Raw genomic sequence first — 24,440 nt, 5'->3', positions numbered from 1 at the left:
TAGGTAGATAGGCTACACCTTAATATATTTTATCCAATCCAATTAAAACAGCTGGTTTCAAATTTACCACATAGAAAATTCAACACCTCTGGCGTTATCAGCTGTCTGTGGGCCAATAAACCTACTTTTTTTTAAAGTTTTTTAACAATTGTTACCCAGCATAATGTCAAATGTAACACACTTGATGACACGATCCTGCCCCCACTCAGGCTTGTGTCTGTCACACAGACTTTAAAACAACACCCATCAAAGTTAGTATTGCAAAATATGCTAATGACAGCCCGATCAATTTATTCTCTTCCCACACACACATACACACATCCTAGTCTGTGCCAGGAGGAGTGTTTCACAAACACAGCAAGGTGTGGTTTCTGTCCCAAAGCGGCCAACTTCCGTCTATTCACAGCACACCATTATCTGCGCAACAGGAGACGGGGAGGGGAAGCGCTCTGTCCTCTGTCTGGACAGCAGATCCTATCAGGCAAAGATACACAAATACTTTGGATAATTTGGCTAAAAACTGCGCAAACATGAGTCATTATGGCTCTAATACCAGACTGGCCGCCTCCATCGGCCAGAGAAGTAATTCGCGACCAGATTTGGCGAGTTCTGCAAGCTTCAGAGACGTATTTGTGGGTGGAAACGGCTTCCAGGGAGAGTACCAAGGTGGGGACGGCGGATACGGGTACACCACCACCTACTCCAGGAGCTCCGTGCACGGCGGGGGGACCGGACAGAAGGTGCAAGTTAGCATGGCGGGGGGCGGAGGTGGCGCAAGGTAAGAGTTTTCTAAAATTCACCTGTTGCCGTTGAAAGAGAGTATGTCGACTGTGCGTAAACCAGCCATTGTGGACGTTCGTGCGCCTCGAAAATGTGACGTACAAAACTTAAAAGAATGTAGGAAAGCGTTCACAAAGAAAATACAAACCATTGAACTACAAATTCACGGAGGAATGTTGAAGCATATTGATGTCAGCTGTGTGCTACCAAAGCCGTAAGAGACATTTGGAAATGTTATAAAAGCGAGAAAGTTATTAGGCCTATTTATGAGACCGGAAAAGAGAAATTGCTATCGAGCAGGTTTAAGTTGCCTAGGAGATCTGCTCATAAGCCTTTTCAATATGCAAGACACGTAACAAGTCAACTCTATTCAACCATTGTTAGCTTTAATGGCATTGCCGTTGACAGTGCAGTATTGCCATGGCACAAATGGGATAAACAAGTTAATAAAACCTAGTTTATGTTTGTAAACAAAAAATTATACATTCAGTCAACATAGAAATCTTTGTTTGTGTTTGTATAGTGCATTGAAAAGTGTGTCTTTACAAAACATGTTGATACGTGTGTGCTTAAATTATACAATATTTATAATAATAGCAATAATAACAAAAATGTAAATACTAGGCTAATAATAATAGGCTAACAATAGGCTTATAATAGTAGGTTAATATAACTGCTACTAATTATATGAATATGAATATGCTCTTATTGTACCTACAAGGGCATAACACTGTATTTCACTCGTCCCAAATGCATACCAGGTCTTGACCTTTTTGCTGAAAGCTTCACTTTCCACTCTGCTTGTTGTGACATGTGCCTCTGCGTAATCCCAGCTGTATCACTCCTGACCTGCCCAATAATCCCAGTTACAATGGAGGAGAGACTTTCACACACCTCATTAAGAGTGTCCTCCCACTACTATTAATCATCGTGGTGTCAGTGCCTAAGATTGTAACAGTGATGTCTGTGTCAACGTCAGGGCTTTTCAGACCATTTCCTCTGGCAAATGTATCTCCAAGTACTTAACTTGTGGTGAAATGAATGTGAAATAAACGTATAATGCTGGGAAATTGTTCAAGTGTGGGGGAGTTGCAGGCTCTTTAAAGAGAGAAATTCCAGAGTTAACAACAGTCTTCTGTTTTGTACAGACTTCTAAACGACATGAACTAGTGTGTGTGTGTGTGTGTGTGTGTGTGTGTGTGTGTGTGTGTGTGTGTGTGTGTGTGTGTGTGTGTCTATGGGAATAAAATAAACAAGTTATCATATTTTACAGATTCATTCATCATTAGAGCGTTTTTCGTTTTTATGGGATATTTTCTGTTTTCATTACAATTTCCATGACATTCAATAACTGTCTTCAAGCATACACGTTTGTAACATTTTGACTGTATACACATTTTGATATATACTTTGTTTTTTAATATATAAAACATTGATTTAATTATTTTCAAACAATATAAAGTAAAGAAAATCTTCCACCAGACAAAGCTAGGTGTACATCAATGAGTGATAAAAATATATGGCTGGCTCTCTATATTTTGAATGTTCTTTTCACGTTTATAGTTTCTAAAGCTGTATTCCAATAATTTTTTTTCTCATTTATAGTGTGCATGCTGCTCAGCAAAAAGCCATGTACCTGAAAAGCCAGTGTCACGAATACCTGCAACGAGCCAATATGATCCTCCAGGGTGTAAGTCAAGCACACAGATTACACTGAACATAGCTCATCTCAAGTGTTTTTTTTTCACTTGTAGTGTTTTAAATATATGCATATATTAGAAGAGAAGTGGCTGGTTAGTTTGGCTTGTGAAGTGGCATTATGGTTAATACATTGGGTCTCAACTTTCCAGTGTGTTTAATGTGGTTGGGTATGACTTTTAAAAAAAAGCCCATTATATCATCAGCAAAGTGAAAAGTAAGTTGCCAGGTGGTTGAGAGTTCAATGTCTATACTGTGTGATTTGTATAGGGCGGTTCAGCCATGGAAGCCGAAAAGATGTTGGCCATGGCTTCGGAAACCATGGATCAGATGGGAGTATGTGGCAGAGAGATGCAGCAGATGCGCATACCTAATGACCTCTACAGAAGGTGAGACTGATAAGGGGCAGTGTGCACCTTTGTAAAGTGCAGGAGTGCACTCGTGTGAGTCTGTGTGCAATTTGCATGTTGCATGAGTGTTGTTCATTCATGACTGTTTACACATTTGAGTAATCCTTTCTACAGGGATAGGGGGGGATTTGTGTAACAAGTCAATTCCCCTCCGTGGTTAAAACAAACCCCTAAAATACCCAGTCTGAATCTATATCTCATTCAGCTGAATTGACCTTTTTTTCTTGTTCTACGCTTCAGTGTGGAACAGTTCCAGAGCATGCATGCTGGTATCCATCAGCAATTAGTCGGTGGTGGTAGTATGACCATAAGACGCAACAGAGGCAGTATTGGTTCCGCTGAGGGCGGCAGGCTCTTTAATGATGCCGTGGCCTGGATTACTCAACAGAAGGTGAGATCTTTATACATCAGAGACAATTAAGAGCATTCATTCACTAAATATTGGGTGATGTGGTTAGAAAAAACACATCTCTTCCAACTACAACTTGGTTAAGAAGATAATGATGCTTTAAAAAAAGTTGCACTTACATGTTGCACTTGTAGTTTGTCTTATTTGAAGCTAATTTACTGTGCTTACATGATTTGTGTTGTTCTGGGTTTGTGTTCTCTCATGGTTGAATGCACTTATTGAAAGTCAATATCATTGTAAATGAGGGTCACCCCCCTCAATTGATCTCTCGATTATAAATAAAGGTTAAATGAAATTAAATGAAAAAGTCGCTTTGGATAACAGCGTACGCTAATATTGTTAGGTAAAGTAAAAAAATAAATAATAATTATCATAATTACAATAAGATTTGTTGTCCTTCATTGATATACCAATCACAAGTGCAGTGTTTTTTCTATGAAGAGGTGAAAGAGGAGGGGACACTATCACAAGGTCTGACCTCATGTAACTGGAACCAGCTGGACACGCTGCCAAAAAAACCTGATCCGTGAGTGAGAGAATTCGAGGGAGGTGTGCAGAAAGATTGAAACAAAGAACAGGAGGAGGGAGGTCCGCCATTTCAGAAAGAGACGGACAGAGGGAGAAATGGAGCGCGGGGGAGGGAGGCAGATATAATTTAAAGAAAGCTGTGGAAGCAGAAAGTGAAGCTGAAGTAAAGGAGTGTGAAATCTGACACTCTGCTGCACTGACTCAGTTGTTATGGGACAGGCCCGTTGAGTTGATCTCTAACGTGCTCATGGGGGAAACGCCCTTCTTCTCTCTCTTCTACCTCCCCAACCAAAAACACACCCTGTTATAATCTGTCAACACTTCAAGCCTCACCCTCCATATTTTGCCATTCATTGCCCCCCGTCATCAGAATCAGTCTTAGTCTGTGTACTGCCTATAACACATCACCTGTTGACATACTGCTGCTGCTATAGTAATGCGTTCCAAAATATAACTTTTTTGTTAAACATTTCTACTGAAGACAATAAAACAGTATCCTAATAGGCTATTAGGACACAGACATTTGTGCAAAAGCCCTTAAGCCAAGTAACTTAACTGCGAAGGGAAAAGGGAGTGCTGGTGAGAGAACAAAAGCCTTGAGGGAGAAAAGTGAGAGAGGCAAAAATGCAAGTGAAGAGCAGGGGAGGCGAGGCCCAGGCTTGATTTACTGGCAGAGTTCTTATCAAAGCCGAGGGCTGCAGTCAAGGGGGGCATAGTTGGGATAGTTTCCTGCTTAACAATGGGTGTGATGATTAAATGCTGACACCTAGAGGACAAAAAGGATAAGGTCATGGATTGAGAGCAGGGAGGGAATTGTCGATTGAGATTTAGAATAACTTAAAGGATACATCTAGTGTTGTATTCTGTGTTTTTTCCTATTTTCAGTCAGTCTTACTAAAACACCGGAACCATTTTAATTGAACTAACTTACATGTATTTTTTGTGTAGCTAAAGCCATGATATAACTTATTCCATTAAGGCATAGACTTCCAATGTTGTTCCAACTATTTACTCCTGGTTGAGAAGCAGTGCCCAACATTTCTCTTTTAAATAAAGAAAAATCAAACAATATACTTGTGACCTGTTTTTAAAGACTTACTTCTCAAGTAGAAATTAATTGGATGAGAATCAGTGTGAAATCCCAGCCTTATTCTTAAAGATATGTGTTCATACAGTATACAGCATATTATTTCATAAATATTTACACAGTAACGTTCATAATTGATTTTTCAATGGTAGTAAACTGTGATTGTAAATCTTTTAGCGCATGATTGAGACATCTCCATGGGGGGATGATGCCACCACCATAGAAAATCAAATCATGAACCACAACAGAACCCACAGCTCAATCCAGAGGAGCCAGGAAGTAGACCGTGCCAGAGATGACTTAGTAAGTGGTCTTTCTCTACCCAGTTTGCCTGTTTTGAAGCTCTTCTTAGTTGCTCTTTCACTTTGGACTGTTTAAGCTCAGTTTATATTCTTTAAATATCTAAAGGGATGCATCACATCACGTGTACAAAATATATTTTGTGATCTTGTTTAAAACTTAGACAAAAAATGTATCTCTTTTTTTTTTAGCAATCGAGAGGCGACAAGTACAACCTCTCCATCATGGAGCAAGAATGGGACAGCCTGCAGGTAGAAATCAGCAGCATTTTTTGGTATCATCATCACTGTTGTTATTCTTTTAAAAAAATAATATAAGTCACACATTTACACATTTGCGTCTGTCTCAGAAAATGTCCCACAACCGCGTGAGTCAGCTGCGGGACCTTCAGAGCATCATCGAGGAGATCTCCCGAGCCATCATGTGGGTGAATGAGAAAGAGGAGGAGGAGCTTGTGTTTGACTGGGGAGACAAGGACATCGATCAGTATATCCCTAAGAAGCAAGAGAGCTACTCAGTAAGGATCTCTGGCTAAACACTTTCTTTTTTTCTCCCGGTTGGATGTTTTGGTCTCAAAATGTTGTTAGGTTTGGTTTTTAGCATTATAATATACGTTTTACAATAATAAAATAATAATAATAATAATAATACTTTTATAGAACCATTCAATCCCTGGTTACATAGTGCTTAAAAAAACAAGATAAAAACAGAAGAGACAGCATCAAAACGACCATATATGGAAGAGACAGAATATGGCACAATCAAACAGACAACAGAGATAACACACAAATGTACAACGCACAAAACACCTAATAAAACACAGTGCAAGTGATAAAAAACACAGATTTAAAGGTGAGTTTTGAGGAGCGATTTCTAGTCTTTCAGGTCCCTAATCCTTACTATTCTGTTGTCCATTACAGAGGCTGATGAGGGACCTGGAGGAGAAGGAGAAGGAGCTGAACAAGTTGAAGGTGAAAGCAGACGGGCTCGTGAACAGCAACCACCCTGCCTCAGATAAGATTGAAGTAAGGAGTTATTTTCTGGGTGTGTTTACCTATCCCAAACAGCAAACCAATTGTGGTGGCTTCGTGCTGATGGTGTGTGTGTGTGTGTGTGTGTGTGTGTGTGTGCGTGTGCGTGTGCGTGTGTTTGTGTGTGTGTGTGTGTGCGCGCGCCCACAGGCCTACATGGACACCTTGCAGACCCAGTGGAGCTGGCTTCTCCAGATCACCAAGTGTATTCACGTTCATTTAAAGGAGAATGCTGCCTACAGCATAGTAAGTGCTCAGGGTCCTGCTTGTGCTCATTTAAAAAATAGAGCTCTGTAAGTGTTTTTAATGTGAGTACTGATAGAAGCCTTTTGCTGCCATCTTTAGTTTTTCAAGGAGGCTGATGAGACTTATGCCAAACTGCAGAAGGAGCACGAGTTAATCCGCAGCACGTTCACCTGCAACAAGAACACCCCACTGGAAAGCCTTGCTGAACTGCTGCAAAACCTGGAGGTATACCTAATGGCTTGCAGTTTGTGAAGCTCTAAACACGCTCAAACATTTTTTTCTGTTGAGCGACATGTGGGTGTAAACATATTGCCTGTCTCTATTGAACTGGTTAGTCCAGTTCTTTTTTACGAGGCTAACTGAAATGCGTCCTTTTTAAATGATAGTTGCAGTGCACACAGTTGCTCCGTTGATAACACAGATTTGTTGCATGCTTGCTTGCAGAAAGAAAGAGAGCGAATCGTGGAGAACAAGAGGCAGGTCCAGAGTCTGGTCAACAAATCCAAGTCCATTGTCCGGCTGAAACCTCGCAACGCCGAGACCAAGAGCAGCAGCAGCCCCATCATGGTCCAGGCCTTATGTGACTTTAAACAAGACCAGGTGTGATATATGATCACCCACTCACACACACTTGCATATAATCTACAGTGTAATACACTCACACAGGCATACAGGAGTATGAAGTGAAGTAATTCAGCATTTTTCTCTGTTTGTATGTACTGTTTTGTGCTGCAGATTGGAATTTTAAAAGGTAATGAGGGCATCCTGAAGGATAACTCGCAGCGCAGCAAGTGGCTTGTGACAGGACCTGGAGGTCTGGACATGATGATTCCCTCCGTGTGTCTGCTGATTCCACCGCCTAACCCGCTCAGCATTGGCCTCGCAAACAAGTAAGAAACATTCAGTCAATTTAGATCCACATACTTTAGGTGCTGTGATATTGGTGATATTAGCATACATTAGTTACACACTGTTTTTACACAAGTGATATATTTGCACTTTTAGAGTGATTAATGTCTTGTGCTGTTCCATAGGAATGAGCAGTACTATGAAGCCATCATGGGCATCTGGAATCAGCTCTACATCAACATCAAAAGCCTCATCTCCTGGCAATTATGCATCAAAGACATCAAACACATCAACTCCTTCACTATCGAAATGGTAAGATATCCCAGGGAATGTACTGTACTTTTTTGTCTAAATGCTCTTATACCAAGCAGAGCCGCATTACAATCACTTTTCCGATTTGCGGTCTGAAACACTTGACTGCGGGAGTTTGCTCACCTCCTGTGTCTTTTGCTTGACCTGACTCTTTCTCTTTTTGTCCTGCAGCTGTCTAAGATGCGTCCAGAGGAGTATCGCGCTTACATCAAAAGACTTGAGACTCACTACCAAGAGTTCCTGCTTAACAGCCAACGTTCTGATCTGTTTGCTGAAGAGGACAAGAGAGATATCCAGGGCCACTTTGATCGGGCCCAGAACCATTATGACACACTGATTATCCAGCTGCCTGCTTACAGTGAGTGTGACGTGTCTCTATACCTCGTCGCTAAATTGTCCGTCCACAAAATGTTGTTCCACTTTAAATTCATATTCTCTGAACTTCTCTCCGACCAATAGCAGGGCATGGCGGTCAGCAAACCATCAGCAACGGCAACACCATCACCTCCACCACAACCACAACCACCAAGACCGAGCCTCCGACTCAGAAGCCTGCCACTCCCAAGCCTCCAACTCCCAAGCCCTCCACCCCCAAGCCTTCCCCACCCCCTCCTACCATCAGCCTTTCCTTGCTCAGTAGTCTGCAGGAACTCCGACGCAGGCTGGAGAAGGCCGAGTACGGAATCACTAGTCATCTCCATGTTCCCATGGGTGACAACAGTTTGCACGAGTGCTCAGTGCACATCCAGAATCTACAGGTACAGTAGTTAACTTATCATGTGTTGTTCTTTATAAATGTGAAGTTCTTATTTTCTAAAAAAGAAAAACTATTTTCAACATTTGATTTCCTGCGTCAAGACCAGCAAGGAATAATATGTTTGTGCTAAAAATTAACTTATCGCATTTTGATCTCTAGACTGTGCATCAAGAATTGGACTCCATCTATGATGAGTACCGGCGACTTAAAGAACAGATTTTAAAGCAGCTGGAAGGGTTACCGGCAGACTCGGATCAAGCCAAGTTCCTCCGCTCTGAACTGGAAATCATCAACCAGAAACTGAGATTCCTACAAGGTCTCTACCCAGCCTACCATGAGAGGTAATGTATTCTTATAACATAACCTTGTTATGTATCCAACAATGATTGAGGAAAGGGGAATGGAGCATGTGTAAATATACAGCTTTACTGACTATAGAGGGAAATCATTTATTTCTCAATATATGTAAGAAAGAGACGTTTCAACGTGATTCCTGTGTGTCTTTAACAGGCTGTTGGCTCTTAAGGCCTTGCTCCAGAGCCTTTTCCAGGCTGAAGATATCGTCAAAGTCCACGAGGCCCGGCTGACAGAGAAGGAGACCACCTCTCTGGACCTCAGAGAGGTGGATAACTATCGAGGCACCCTAAAGGTTTGACACACTTTCCATGTTCAGTCTGAACATACTCTTTCCCCTGTGTGGGACATACGTCCATATTAATAACACATCACCGCCAATGCTACATTGTACTGCCACCATATATTGTGATATACATTCTCTAAATAAATTGAGACATTTGAACATGGATAGCTAATTACTAGTTAATAATATTATTTTATACTTTAAGTACATTTTATAATAATAATTCATAAATAATACTAAGGTACTGTACTTTAGTATGAACTTGTATTTTGATATTTCAGTTTTGCTTCTTTTACTGGAGTAATCTGAATACCTACTGTATGTATACACTAATTCTTCCACCAGTGGCCGAAGTGTGGCCAATTACATTTTATAAATTTGAGTTGTGATTATGTTGTTACATGGTTGATCTTCCTGGATAAAATAACCACACATTTGTTGTTGAGTAATAATTAACGATATGATTTTTGTCCATTAATGTAATAATCACATCATGTTTATAACAAATTGCCCGCCTCTAGATGCTTAATAAGATGCTCTGTATGGTCATAACTGAAATAAAGAATTTGAATCTACTTTGTGATTCTCTTTAAAAGCAAATGAAGAGTGATCTGGAGCAAAAAAGAGACCTGCTCACGGCTATGGAGTCTGACCTGTCTAAAGCAGTGCACTGGAATGGTCAAATCTCGGACTCTTTCCATAAGTGTGACGTGGACTTGTCTAAGTATTCAGAGCTGGTGGGCCAGATGTCTGACCGCTGGCGCCGGATCCAAACACAGATTGATAGCAGGTAAAATAGTCTGTTCACGTACAAACATTTCTTCCAATACCTGTGGCTATATCTCAATATCCTCCATTCATCATTGCTGGTAACAATATTTTAAAATAACCGTTCACCCCTTCCTTTCACTCCCACTCTTTCCTCCTCAGAATGTGGGACTTGGAGAAGCAGGAGAAACAACTGAATCATTATCAGCAAAGCAGCACTTCCTTGGACCAGTGGATAGACAATGCCAGGAAGCGCCAGGACACCCTTCAGATGGTTAAGCTCAGTGACGTCCAGACTCTAATGGATCACCTCAACCACCAGAAGGCAAGACTCTCCTTGCTCACGTCATCATTTAGTAATCAGTAATAATATTGAAACTGTCTGACTTGATTTTGAATTTAAATATCTAATATTTAACTGAGAATGAGATGCTGCCCCCCTTTAGTATTGATGCAGGTGTATGGAAATATATGGGAAGTGTTGCAAAGATGTCAGTTGTTTGTTAGATGATCTATGAAATCAATTTATTAGCCCAAGATTTAGTGACAAGAGGTTTTGTTGGGTAACTATATACAGTGTTTCATAAAGTAATGGATGTCTTAGAAGAAGCCTCGACTGGATAGTCTGATGTCTGAATGAATCAGTCAATGTAATGCCTCAATTTGCTAACTTCACAGGCACTTCACAACGAAATTAAAGGAAAGAAGGAGAAAGTTGAGGATGTGCATAAAAATGCAGACACGTGTGCTGGCTCCATAAAGGTAGGTAGTCAATCAATTGACACTTTTTAAATTGACTATATTTGTATACATATTCCCAAGTTGTTAAGCACAAGCAAATATGGATTGAAATAAAGAGGTCCCTCCATATTGTGTTATGTCTTTTCAGGACTATGAGCTGCAGCTGGCCTCCTACAGTTCAGGCCTGGAAACTCTGCTTAATATCCCTTACAAGAGAACAGTGCTTCAGTCCCCTGCTTCTGTGGTCAGGCAAGAGGTATGAGTACTAGCTGCCCACTCGATCAATGTTCTTATTTTTATATTTGTATTTATTGAATTCTAGTTGTATTCAAGTCTTATTCATATGTTCACTAAAATAATACTGGTGTGTAATTCACACACAAATTTGACATTGGTATTCATCCAACATTTTTAACTCCATCAGGCGGCTGATCTCCAGTCCCGCTACATAGAGCTGCTTACCCGCTCTAGTGACTACTACAAGTTCCTAGGAGAGCTGCTGAAGAACATGGAAGAGCTGAAGGTAAGTACTGGATTTGTATGATGCCATCTGAAAACATAATGTTTATGTAAGTTCATATTATCTTGCTAGTAAAATGAGTAGTATGATAGACATACGATTAATGAACAAATAGATTTGTTGAAGAGTATGGAAGCAGGGTACTAAGGCCTATTCGTCTTTTTGTCATTACTTTCTTCAGATGAGGAACACAAAGATTGATGTGCTAGAGGAAGAAATGAGACGTCTGAGGGAGGAAATCCTGGATCGTAACAATAAAAATAAGTCCCTGGAGGATGAATTGGCCCGCCAGAGGCTCGAGCTCAATCAGTCAAAAGAGCAGATCCTTTCTATGCAGGAAGTGAAGAGAACCACAGTAATGCAAGTAACTGCTACCAAAAGCACCCTGGATAACACCCAGAAGCAGCTTCAAGGGCTGAATGACGAGCTTTCAAACCTTAAATTCAAGCTGGATGACGAAAGCAGGAAAAGGAGGTTGGCAGAGGAACGCTACACCAGCCAGCAAGAAGAATACGAGGCGGCTGTTCGCCGGAGACAGAAAGAACTGGAAGAAGTCAACTGGATCAAGATTGACTTGGAAAAATCAGTGAAGGACAAGGAACGTGAACTGGAAAGGATGAGGATACTGATGGAAGAGGAAGCGACACGTCGTCGAAATGCTGAATCAGATATATCAAAGGTAAGAACACAGTGCAGCCAGGAGATTAATCAACTTAAGCAGACATACGAGACAGAGATCCACGTTACCAAGACCACCATCCTGAAAGCCTCACAAGAGAAAGAAGACGACTCAGCAGAACTGAGACTGCAAATTGACAGACTCACTACTGAGAAGAAAGGTCTTGAGGAAGAACTGAGGAGACTAGGGCAGTCGATTGCTCATGCTGACGAGCAGAAAAGCAGAGCAGAGCAGGAGGCCAGCCAGCAGAGGGCCTCAGTGACAAAAGAGACAAGGATTCGCAGTGAGTTGGAGATTCAGCTGAGAACACTCAAGCAGCAGAGAGGAGATGATGAGCTCCAACTAAAGGAAGCAAACAAAGCCAGTCAAGAAAAGTCCAGGCAGATCAGCATTCTAACATTTAACTTGGAGGAAGAGGGGAAGAAGAGGAGAACTCTGGAATTGGAAATCAGTCATCTGAAACAGGCTGAAAAAGAGCTGAAGGCAAAGAACGCATCCTATCTGGAGGCAATCAACAGGTTTGAAGTGTCTGAGCGGGAGAGCCGCATCATCCGAGTGGAGCTGGAGAAGCAGACCAGTGAGAAATCCAAGGCTGAGCAGAGTTCTGCCAGGCTGCAGAGCCGCATCCGGGAACTTGAGTGCTCTTTGGATGGGAGGGAAGCTGAGTTGGATAAGCAAAAGAAGGCAGCCCAGGAAGAGTTCACACGCAGAAAGAGAGTGGAGGCAGAGTTGGAGAGGATGACACATACTTGCAGAGAGCACACCACCACAATTAACACACTGAAATCTGTCCAGATAGAGGTTTCCAACTCTGGGAGGAAATATGAGCAAGACATCAGCGCCCTCCAGTGTGCCCTGGACAAGAGCCTAAGGGAGCATAAAGTCACCAAGGAGGAACTGGCTGCAGCCATAGCTGAGCTGAAGGCACTTAAACAGAAGCTCCAGCAGGAACAGGCTCGAATTAAAGAGCTCAACCAGCGTAATGAGAGCCTGTATAAGACCATTGAGGAGAAGAGCCGCCAGCTTAATGAATTTACTACAGAGATTGAAAAGCTGAAGACTCTGACGCAGAACCTGACAAAGGAGCGGCTGAGGTTGGAAGAAGAGCTGAGGGCAGTTAGACAAGAGCGAGATGAGCTGAAGCATAGCAAAGACACTGTTGATGGAGCAAGTGCCACTCAGATCTCAGCCTTGCATGTCCAGCTTCAGAGTAGCATCAAGAGGACAGCGGAGCTCCAGGCTCTCATCAATGAACTGACCAAGCAGAGAGAAACGCTAGAATTGGAAATAGGCACATTCCAAAAGCAATCTATTGAGGTACTTTTGATTGCATTGAAGGATCATCTGCAAATAATTTAACTAATATTCTGCTTGCTGCATGAATTAGGTACCTTAAGCCTGAACATGATTTCAAAGAAGCATGTTTATTTTAGTGACAGATGACTTATTTTAGGTATATTTTAGTTTACATTAAAATAATTTACTTGCAAATGCTTTTGCGACTTGCCTTCAATGTTTTACTTTTCACATTATGTGATTTAACAATATGAAAATAACCAATTCCTAATTGCTCACTGCGTACTAACTGATATAATAAATACAGTATACACATATCATTACATATTATGTTCATTATCAAATATTTCACTCAGTACTGACAATTCATCCCTGATGGTAGTACAGTGTGTTTGTGACATCAGAAATGCAATAGCTATTGATGAAATTGTTTTACTGTTGATGGGCTCATACACAATGCTAATAGGAAAGCTCCTTGAACTCCTGAGAATGATTCATTAATTAGAGTTGTGGCTCTGCTCAGTTCTTATTGGCATTTATGTATAGACATAATAATGTGTTTTTCTTATCTCTCCCCAGACATCCAGGAGGGTACATGAGTCACAAAGCCAGTACAGTGAAGTGCTGCTGGAGAAGGAAAGTTTGCTAGCCAGGCTCAAACTGCTGGAGCAGGACAAGACTCGCCAGCAGGGCCTAGAACAGGAGCTCAACCGCATCAAGCTCACACTAGAGACAGAGATCCGCAACAAACAGCGGCTACAGGATGAAAAGAACGCAACCTTGAAGGATTTCAACAACATGAAGAGCCAGTATGAGTTGAGGGAAAGTAAGATTAAACAGTATGAATCAGACAGAGACAAGGCTGAACGAGAGAGGCTCTCCTTGAAGAGTGAGATCGAGAGGCTCATGAGGGAGCTTAAGAGTATTGAGGACAGGTACAAGAGTCGTCTGTCGAGCTCAGAAAAGGAGGCCTCAGACCTGGCTCTCAAGAGAGATGCTCTGGAGAGAGAAATAAAGAGGCTGCAGCAGAGAGCCAGCACTCTGAGCAGGCAGACCCAAACAGATGAGAAGTTCTCAACTATTGATCCATCCAAGCTGGTGTTTGATGGGGTGCGCCGCAAAGTCACAGCCCACCAGCTTTGTGACTGTGGTATAATCAGTAAAGCCACTCTTGACCAGCTGCTTAAAGGCAAAAAGACAGTGGATGAGGTAGCAGTGGACATCCAACTTAGTCTAAAGGGTACCGGCATCATTGCTGGCATGAAGACATGTTCTCAAGGGAAAATGCCATTAGCTGAAGCGAAACACAAGAAACTCCTCAGCTCAGATAGTGCCCTCATGCTCCTGGAAGCTCAAGCAGCAACAGGCTACATAGTGGACCCAACGCTTAATGAGAAGATGCCTGTGGATACTGCCTGTTCAAGAGGAATTGTTGAAACGGAAGACAGAGACACCTTGGTGACAGCTGAAGCAGCTAGCACGGGCTTCAAGGATCCATACACAGGCAAAGTGTTATCCGTGGGTCAAGCCTGCAAACAGGGCCACATAGACAAAGACACAGCTATCCGTTTGCTCCAGGCTCAGGAGTCTGTTGGAGGAATATTGGACCCTGTACTTGGTGTGTTCCTCCCGAAAGACCTGGCCTTGGATCGAAATCTTATTGATGAGGAGCTCTACAGGGCTTTAAACAAAAAGCCCACCTGCTACCTGGACCCAGCAACAAATGAGAAGATAAGCTATAATGACCTTAAAAAGAAGTGTACAGTGGACCCTGTCTGTGGCTTGCTTCTGCTCCGTGGTCCAGAAAAAGACATTTCGCAAAAGACAGTGACGGGTCTCCGTCACCAAGTCCCTATTGACGAATTGGTTGACTCTGGTCTTCTGGAAAAATCTGACGTGGACAAGTTAAACCAGGGCAAGATCACCATCAAAGACATTGAAGACAGACTTAAGAACTATCTCCATGGCTCTACCTGCATTGCAGGGATCTATGATGAGGCCAAGAAGCAAATACTGCCTTTCTATCAGGCAATGAAAGAAGGTCTGCTCATGAGAGGAACAACCCTTGAACTTCTTGAGGCCCAAGCTGCTTCTGGATTCATTGTTGATCCAGTCAATAATGTCTTCTTGACAGTGGAGGAAGCCGCACAGAGGGCCCTGATAGGAAAAGAGTTTAAGAGTAAGCTGTTGTCTGCAGAGAAAGCAGTAACTGGATACAAAGACCCATCCACAGGAAAGATAATCTCCCTCTTCGAAGCTATTGAGAAGGATCTTATTGAGAAAGGTCATGGAATCCGTCTTCTAGAGGCCCAAATTGCCAGCGGTGGGATCATTGACCCCAAAGGGAGCCACCGGATCGATACCACTGTTGCCTATAAAATGGGTTATTTTGACGAGGAAATGAATGAGATCCTTACTTACGAAGGAGATGACACAAAGGGCTTTTTTGACCCTAATACTAAGGAGAACCTGACATATCTTCAACTGAAGGAGAGATGCATCACAGATAGCAAAACAGGGCTAGTACTCCTGCCACTCAAAGACAAAAAGAATCCCCAGAAGTCAACGGAGAGCCGTACTAATGTCCTTCGCAAGAGGCGGGTTGTGATCGTTGACCCAGACACTGGGTTGGAGATGTCAGTGAGGGAGGCCTATCACAAGGAGCTAATTGACTACGACACTTTCCTGGACTTGTCGGAACAGGAGTGCGAGTGGGAGGAAATAACTATCAAGGGGTCCGATGGCTCTGCACGTTTGGTGATAGTAGACAGGAAAACCGGAACCCAGTATGACATCAAGGACTGCCTGGAACGTGGTATCATTAACCAGAAAGGTTTGGATGAGTACCGTGCGGGCACACTAAGCTTGACCCAGTTTGCTGACCAAATTACCAGCAAAACCAGCAGCTCTGAGATGACCATTTCATCCTGTAATGTTGATGACGTGATGACCTGCAGCAGTCCCACCCTGGTCGCACCATCTTCCCCTACTGTCCGTAAACGATTCAACAGTATTTCTATCACCGTTTCTCCCCCTGAGATGTTTGATGACCACAGTCCTGTGGGAGCTATATTTGACACAGAGACCTTGGAGAAAATAACTATTCCTGAAGCACTCAGAAGAGGCATAGTTGACACTCTTACAGCACAGAGGCTTCTGGAGGCCCAGGCATGCACCGGTGGTATTATCAACCCTGCTAATGGTGAGAGACTGTCGCTGAAGGATGCTGTCCATCAAAGCATCATCGATGAAAGCTTGGCCTCCAAGCTGAAACCTGCACAGAAAGCCTATCTTGGTTTTGAGGATGTGAAAACGAAAAGAAAGATGTCTGTAGCAGAGGCAGTGAAGGAGGCATGGCTGCCTTATGAAGCTGGTCAGAGATTTATGGAGTTCCAGTACTTGACAGGAGGCCTGAGGGAGCCTGGCACTGGACATCGCATCACAATTGAAGAAGCTATCCGCCGAGGCTGGATAGATGGTAAAGGGGCACAGAAGCTTCAAGATACACGGAACCAGCCGAAGAATCTGACCTGTCCTAAGACCAAGCTGAAGATCTCCTACAAGGAAGCTATGGATACCTGCATGGTGGAGGAAAGCAATGGTATGAAGCTGCTGCAGGCCTCCTCAATTTCCTCTAAGGGTATCAGCAGCCCTTACAATGTCTCTAACCCAGGATCTCGCTCTGGATCCAGGTCTGGTTCCCATGCCGGCTCAAGGGATGGATCTCGTCGAGGCAGTGTGGATTACTCTGCTACTTACAGCTATAGCTACTCCTCTAGCAGTGCCACCTATGGCTCCGAAACTCACTCTTAATACACTGCATGGAAAAAGAATAAAAACTAAAAGCAATTCCCTATTCAGTTTGCTTTTCTAAAAAAAATCTGCTCTGAATCTGATTATTAATTCATTTATGTGTTTTGGTTGTTTGCAGTTTTTGGTGATATGGTGCTTCAATATAAAATATAATACAGAGTACAATTAATCATTGTATGATAATGCATAAATGTTGAATGAATATATTTGTCCTATCAATAAATGTATGGCTTTTTTAGAATTAAGAAGTTGTTTTGAAATATGCTTGTCAACCTCAGCTTCAGCGTGCAGTCAAAATTAATTTCACTGATTTTAATTTTTTGTTTTATTCAGCTTGAGTTACATGTGTTTTGTTTTATTTTTAATTTTTAGAAAAAAATTATAATTTGCAATTGCTGAGGTTTAGCTTTTAATAATGCCTGACAAAGTAATGATCAACTAGGAAAATGCCCTGCCACAAAAATGTTATTCTCAATTGATTTAAAATAAAGTTTTCATAGCAATTTTGAGTCATCTACTGTTTTTCTTCATTAGAATGTGTTGTACATTAAAAGCTGAAACTGTTCACTGTTTTGAGGAGAGAGCGATGGAAATCCTTGTAACAAAAGCAGTATCTATTGTAACCTTTGGATGGCGCTAATTGTCACACTAAACCTTTAAACTGCAAGCCAGTTACACACTTTACATTATACCAGTGAGGCGGGTCATACAATTCATGCTTTGGTTATGACTTAATATTAAAGCTGCAGTGCTGTAGTGATGGAAATATTAACCATCCATAAAGAAATTTCACCAGCGGTGCATGAGATGTTATATCTGAAATTTGATAATCATGGTCCTGTATTTGTGAACTTAACAAGTTTTTCTTTAGAAGATTGGGACATTTTAATGCAATAGATAAGACTTTTATTGTAATAATTAGTATACGCATTTAAATTATAAAGTAAAATGAACTCATTATTATTGTGTAGTGCATAAACAGGGGAATAGGGTAAACTCAATTATATTATTGCAGACATAGATTTTGATTGTTTATTGGACAATGTAGCCTACTACTGAACCACAGAAAAAAACTATTCTATGTAGCTTATTTGTGCCTACGCAGTTTATGAACATTAATACAGTGGGCCTTTTTAGGCAATTTTGAGCTGAATAGTTAAAACTGATTTTACCTGACATTAATCTCTGTAGGTGATGCCTGCCTACTGTAGAATATGCTATAAAAAACACACACAAATGTACTTTGGTGAAACCTAATGCATTTAGGGTTTCAAACTTTATTAAATGCATTATAATTCTGATATAATCGATTATATATTATATTATTACAGACGTACACATTCTGACTGAAGCCCATATTTATTGGACAATGTAGGACTGAACCATAGAGGAAAACAATGTTACATATTTACACAGTTCTGAACATGAACATAAACACAAGGGGCTTTTTGGGGATATTTTGAGCTGAATAAATACAACTGACTTTACCTGACACATTAATGTTTGTATGTGATGTAGGCCTACTAGGATATGCAAAACACAAATAATGTGGTATATGAATGGTGTCTGTGCCACTATTATGGTAGGCCTATAACATTACTAAATGCATTATAATTCTTTAAGAATAAGTACCTGTAAAGGCTTCCAATTTCATTGTCCGGACTCAAGGCCCCTACATGTGAAGGACTTTTTGGGGGGTCCTCGAGGGGTGGCTGGAGGAAGTTCTCCGTCTGCGTGTGAGGGGTGAGGTTGGGAACAAATGGAGAGAGGGAGGGAGGAGGCCCACGGAGAGGGGACGTAGAGTGAAAGGGGGGAGGGAACAACAAGGGGAGACAGCCCTAGCGGCGCAGTGGGAGGACTATCCCATGCCAGGACTTGCGGCGGCCTGGACTGGAGGAAGTGTGCAGGGGGGCTGAGCAACCGAAAGCAACAGCAGCAGCAAAAACTTCAGGAGCCGAGCAAAACCTTCTACATATCTATTTTTCTTCTCGTAGAACCCGGCGACAGTCGCAGCAAAAAAGGCCGAGGAGAGGATAGGGCGCCAGGGTCCAGCTGGGACAAAGTGAACTCAGTAGAAGAAGCGGCTGTGTGGATCAACCTGGGAGCAGAATTCCAGCAGAGGAGAATGAGCCTCTCAGCCGCCTGCATTAAGCCTGTGTGACGGGCTGAGGAGGACTCTTTGATCAGGAGACTCGTTCTCTCTCTCGCTCTCTCTGCAGACTGACAAAGAGAAATAGAGGGAGGAAAGGAGGAGAAGAGGAATCACAAGTAGGCCTTTTCGCTTTCAGTTAGAAAAAGGTAAGGCACGGCGTCTGAACTTTTCTTCCACTTTCAATCAATCATTGGCAGGGAGGGATTTAAGGTCGGGTCAACATAGCCTACTTAAAAGCAGGATTAGAATTCCACACACTGCAGTATAGGATACCTCTCAGCTTTCCTCCCCTTTAGCCCTTTTGCTCAGTCACATTTCATTGAGTTTGTTTATTTAATTCAAAGTGCAAAACAGGGCCCTGCTCCCCGTATTTACTTTGGCTTTGAATGCTGTGTGTGTTTGTGTGTGCCCCATTGCCCCATGTCCTCCAGCAGCACTCTTTAGGACAGAGAAGGGAGTCATCCAAACTGACCTAGCACTGATCTTGTGATTTTTTTCTTTTTTTTAAATGGGAAAACAAATTATGTGTATGGCTTTTGAACTGAACTCCCTAAAGCTTAGCTTGAGCTCTTTGAGTCTTTGGGGCTTTTTAAATGTCTTCCTCCTTCCTTTTTAAATGAATTGTCTTTAGCTACAGCTATAATTTGGGGTTCCTTGCTGGTGTGGGCTATGGTGCACTGGAGACCTTTTTATAATGTGAAACATATGGGTCTATTCTTGTGGAAGATGTGTTCCCAGCGGTCCATAGAGCTGCAAAAGAAACAAGCCCTTTTTGTTGTTCCTTTGTTGACTGTTGTTGGTTGAGTCTTCTGTTGGTGGATAAATGATGGAGAGACAATCAGAATGAGAGAGTTTGGCTTTTTTTTTCTTTGAGCTACAGCTGCTGCGTGGTATTTCGGGCCCTGGGGCTATGCTTCTCAGGCAGCCATTGTTGATGACATGTAAAAGTGTCCTTGCATCACAGCAGCTTTGCTTCCTCTTCACCTGAATCGGTCCCTCCCTCACTTTTTCTAGCTTGGAAATCAGGCACACACCTGCATTCACAACCTCCTGTGGAACTCTCTTTCAATCAACATAAACCATTCAGGTTGTCAGGAGCATTTTTCTTAGTCTAAACTCTTTCAAGATTAGCTTTAATTACAGACCCAGCGAGACAGGAGAAGGATTTTTGAACCTGCAATTATAGCTTTTGTTGGAGGATCTATTTTGGGGGTCAGAGTTTCATGAACATTATCAGCCCCTCATGGATGAAAAGAAATGTGCGTCAGAAGAAGAGTGTCAGTTCTCACTGATAACAGGCGGCTGTTATAGCACAGGGGCCGGGCAGAGTGACTCATGAATGGGGGATCCTGATATTGTGGTTTGGACAGGTGGGTTGGCAAAGGGTTGGGGTTGTTGTGTACTGTATAAGCAGAACACTGTGGTCTCAAACTCTGAGAGAAACAGCATGGGACGGAGCCTTGTCACAGCAGTGCCGCGGCCACTGGGCTGACATATGTAAGCCATTAAGGAGACCTGGAGGAGGACGGAGACTGAAGCAATAAAGGCGAAAGAATGGCAAGAAGGAGGGGAAACAAAAAAGAGTGAATGAGAGAATGGGAACGTAATCCATAAGGGAAAGCATTCCACAATGACCTTGGGATAGAAAAACTGTAATTATGGAGTTAGTTTAGGAGCCCTTAGGGTGCGCACATTTGCCCAGAGCCAGGGCCGTCATTTTTATTCCCTTCAAAATATCTCATGAAAATGTGGAACAAATACACGTTAGAGTTTGAGGGTTACTAAATAAACCTGCTAAAAATACACAGCTCCTCCCTCCCATGGATTTATTTCTTCTTCCAATAGTTCTCATGGGTTCTGTTTATTTCAGTTCTTCAGCAGTGAATGGGTGTTGAAGCCACAGCGCAAACATATGGAGCCCCTGACAGGAAAAGGCCAGAATAAACTGTGGTCTTGTCCCTCTGCGGGCCCTTCAGTCAGTCTCTTATGTCACTGCGGGCATGTTATCCCGTAGTATGAGGCGTGCACTCGTGCCAAGTATGAAGACAAGGCGGTTGGAACGGTGAAGCTGATGGTATCAAAAGTTATTAGGTGGCCATTAGTTGTGAATGCTAAATACCAACTGGGGGCTACAGCCAAAGAAAAGAAACAAATGGCAGGCCAACTTAATAGGCATGCATAGTTTGTTTCATGTGCTGGGCAAACAAAGAAATAGAGCTAATAGGAAACAAATGTAGCTATGTTTAGTGAAATGCTTTAAGTTGAAGAAAAAAACACAGTTTAGCAGTCGCCCCACGGGCAGCCAGACTTCCTGAAGCATTTATGGCACCTTAGGTGTTACTCAGGTTTGCAGACAACTTAGGAGATCATTAATCTGTCCAGTCTACCAACAAGACAGCATTGTACTATATGTGTAGCTGCTTTTGCTGCAGGGTTGGATGAGCTTTATCACCCCACTCTGAATGAATTCAAGCCCTGACTGTGGCCGTAACAGCGATGAGTTTTTCTTGAGGTGTGACAAGGGATTTGCTGCCTTCCCCAAAAGTGTTATTTTCTTCCTCCTATTAGCGAATACTATCTTGGCACCTATTTTTAATTTCAGACGCATCATTTCAGCTTAATGGTCCTATAGAAAATGTAAGTTGTCACAAAATGGAGGCTGTTGCCACAACACGTCAATCATAAACTAGAAGCTGGAGCCAACAGAAGCAATTCAGCCTGATTTGGGAGCGTGGGGGGAAGGGGTGCCTTGATTGCTTTCATATGTGTGCACTGTGCAGGCCTGACGTTTGAAAGAAGGATTTCATTTATTGTATTGATTTAAAAAACAATTAGCACCTTATTAAATATGTGCAACCTCTCCATTAAAATATGGATACGTTAGATTCAAGTCTCTTCTCTGGTAAAATAGTTGTGGGGATTCCAGCTTCTCCAATATAAGGATTACATTTGACTTTGATGCAATGAGACTTTGTTATTATTTGGACAATTTACAGCTCATACATGATTGAATCCATTATATAATTCATACACGTATTGAGAACAAAAGAAAAGAAAATATTTGCCCTCAATCGAAGATGAACTTCCATCTATTGTGTACACATGCCGCAGTGCTGATATCCCCATCTCACGACTGTCGCTCTCTGTTTTTGACCAAGACTTAGACTCTCTGTACTGTAGTTCATCTCCCACTGGTTTGTGCAAATATGTAAAAGAAATCAGCATTTAAATGACCACACTGAGATCGCTAATGGAAACTACAGTCAGGGAGACAGTGGACATGTAGCAACCAGCCCTAATCACATAAAAACAAACTTTGTCGAGAATGGATTCGGTTGCTGTGTCTCTACCCCAGGCTCCGGGGGCGAGTTTTCTTTGCAACAGACAAGCATGCAAAGCTTTTGCCAACTGTTGTCAGCACAACAGACTCAACAAGGAATACAACAATTAGGTCACTTTTCACATGATTAGGCCATGATTTGGCCCCAGGGGTCTGACTAACTAAATGTCTGTCTCGAATCTGAGGCTGTTCAGTTTGCAGTTGATGACCCATTACATGATGCCGCCTTCTTCATCTCGTGGGTCACCTGCTTGTCCAAAATGGAAGGTTCCATACAGTGCGGGACAGGTGAAGGGTGTTGCTCCTGAAATGGAAACAGGCTTCATCCTAGTCCTTTAATATGCCCTCCCGCTTATGTCCTCCCTGTTTTTTTGTTGCTCATATTTGGAATGTCTGATTATTTCATTCTCTGTGTTGTTTTGGGTGATCGAAAGAAAGGCATTTGGAGCCAGTCCCAAGTGATGGTCATGCATGTGTGAACGTGGCTGACAGCACCCACGCAACCTAGTCAAGCTCTTACCTGTAGGTGTTGGAGCTGGGGGAGCCAGACACGCCCTAATCCCCCAACATCCTGACCTTAGTAAACCTGTTGCAGCTTGTCCACTGTAGAACTGGCAACCCCTTTTTCTCTCAAATGTCCCTGACTGCACCACTGCTCTACCAGCGTCGCTCTCACATTGCCATGGGTGGGCTCGGGATTTGAGTTCCTTGGCACTGCTTATTCTGCCTTTGTGAGCTAATGCTGCGCCTCAAACCAGGAACAAAAGCAGTCGGTGTAAATTAAAGACCAATTATCTTTAGTGCGTGCTGGGGCAAGTCGCTCATGTTAGCTCAAATGACGTGTGGGAGAAGTGAGAGAAAGGTCTAGTAGGAAAAGGATGTTGATTGCCACAGTGTTATTATTTGTTAATTTCAAATTGTGAAGTCTCTAGTTGATATTTAGAAGTTATATGATTAGTTTTATAATGTGATATTGCTACGTTTGTGCCTCCTCCCAAGTTCAGTTGGAATTGGTTGGAACATAATTTTTCTATTTGTTAAGTAACTTTGAAAATTGTTAATTAATCACTTTAACCGCCAACGGCTGGTTAGCTTTACCTAGCCAGGCCAGGTTAGTTTCCATCCGGTTTCCAGTCTTCCTTTGCTGTATTCAAAGATAAAAAAAAACGTCAAGTTGTGTTTTTTTGTGCAAGCAATTTTTGGCATGAGTAAATTGTGCCCGTTTAGGATAGTGTCTGGCACATAAACCCCCTTAAAACCACATTCACTTTTTTCCCCCATCTATTCAGTTGTAAAATATGTTTATTATTACGCTTGTATGCAGATTTAGCCTTTGGACGGTGCCGGGCTAGTTGTATCCCCAAAAGTCCTTATTGTTAGCTAAGCGCTAACATGCTACTGACAATAACCTTAGCTCAATGTTTGCAATATATTAAAGGCGAAGTAAGTGATATGGTCCTTTTAGCTAACTTCCTGCCACTGATTGCAGTTAGCAGGTCCCTCCTTTGTCCTTACATCACCACCACATGAACGCCAGCCGTCTTCGTCAGACAGTGCCGCGATGGAGAGCAGCGAGTCATCGTTCACAGGCATTGAGACCCGCGTCTTTATAGCGCTCTGTCTCCTGATTGGATAAAAATGAGCGGGATACTCAAAATTTTATCTGGCAATAACTGCAAAGATGAATGACTGGGATACCTGTGTTATGAACTGTGCATACTGTTTAAGTGATTGCTGTATGAATAAAAGTGATTTAACACTTATATTAACACTTCTCCTTTAATATTGTAGCACCAAATTAATTAGCTAAGAAACAGTTTTTCCCAAGCATTCCTAGGTCACATGGAGGTTCAGAGTTGGATAACCTTCCCATCACCAGCTAGCACAGTGCTTTGACACTTCCAAAACATTACTAAGCCTTCTTCCCATGCCCCCGCCCTGGAGATACACAGAGCATAAGTGCTGGGCGACCTGTTCATTAATTTCCCATTAGTCAACAGTTTTCCTCCGAGTCTCAGGGGAAATAGACTAACCCCACCAATAGTTCCAACAACCCCAGAGGACCTCTTCCCCCCCCCCCCCCC

At 42.3% G+C, this 24,440-nt stretch overlaps 2 protein-coding genes across 3 annotated transcripts in view; both read left to right on the top strand.

Annotated features, from left to right (window-relative positions):
• Positions 1 to 398: 398 nt before the first annotated feature.
• Positions 399 to 17,367, top strand: dspa (desmoplakin a). 2 transcript variants are annotated; one of them, XM_080033954.1, is made up of 24 exons: positions 399 to 778; positions 2,386 to 2,470; positions 2,749 to 2,867; positions 3,129 to 3,279; positions 5,090 to 5,215; positions 5,404 to 5,463; positions 5,562 to 5,729; positions 6,133 to 6,237; positions 6,394 to 6,489; positions 6,589 to 6,714; positions 6,934 to 7,089; positions 7,225 to 7,379; positions 7,524 to 7,650; positions 7,822 to 8,008; positions 8,110 to 8,408; positions 8,567 to 8,748; positions 8,918 to 9,056; positions 9,644 to 9,837; positions 9,978 to 10,140; positions 10,494 to 10,577; positions 10,705 to 10,812; positions 10,981 to 11,079; positions 11,258 to 11,755; positions 13,631 to 17,367. In XM_080033954.1, exons 1-24 carry the CDS (start codon positions 531 to 533, stop codon positions 16,862 to 16,864), a joined length of 6,909 nt encoding a protein of 2,302 aa, XP_079890080.1. In that variant the 5' UTR covers positions 399 to 530; the 3' UTR covers positions 16,865 to 17,367. The 2 variants fall into 2 exon arrangements, with proteins under 2 accessions (XP_079890080.1, XP_079890079.1); XM_080033953.1 differs by having other exon boundaries at positions 11,258 to 13,072.
• Positions 17,368 to 18,744: 1,377 nt separating this feature from the next.
• tns3 (tensin 3) overlaps positions 18,745 to 24,440 on the top strand; it is a 36,109-nt gene continuing 30,413 nt past the window's right edge. Inside the window, exon 1 of the mRNA XM_080034840.1 lies at positions 18,745 to 19,162. The gene's annotated coding sequence lies outside the window, so the exon portion shown is untranslated. The remainder of the gene's footprint in view (positions 19,163 to 24,440) is intronic.

This window comes from Ammodytes marinus (assembly GCF_949987685.1).
Source record: "Ammodytes marinus genome assembly, chromosome: 9".
In the NCBI taxonomy this organism is placed as follows: domain Eukaryota; kingdom Metazoa; phylum Chordata; class Actinopteri; order Uranoscopiformes; family Ammodytidae; genus Ammodytes; species Ammodytes marinus.
Note: the sequence above shows the minus strand (reverse complement) of the source record. Positions and strands in the feature narration are given on the sequence as shown.

Excerpts from the sequence above, each read along its gene's own strand:
- dspa (XM_080033953.1), top strand. The coding sequence starts at position 531 with ATGAGTCATTATGGCTCTAATACCAGACTGGCCGCCTCCATCGGCCAG. Across the intron at positions 3,280-5,089 it reads CCTGGATTACTCAACAGAAG|CGCATGATTGAGACATCTCC; the intron begins GTGAGATCTTTA and ends TAAATCTTTTAG. Across the intron at positions 7,380-7,523 it reads AGCATTGGCCTCGCAAACAA|GAATGAGCAGTACTATGAAG; the intron begins GTAAGAAACATT and ends GCTGTTCCATAG.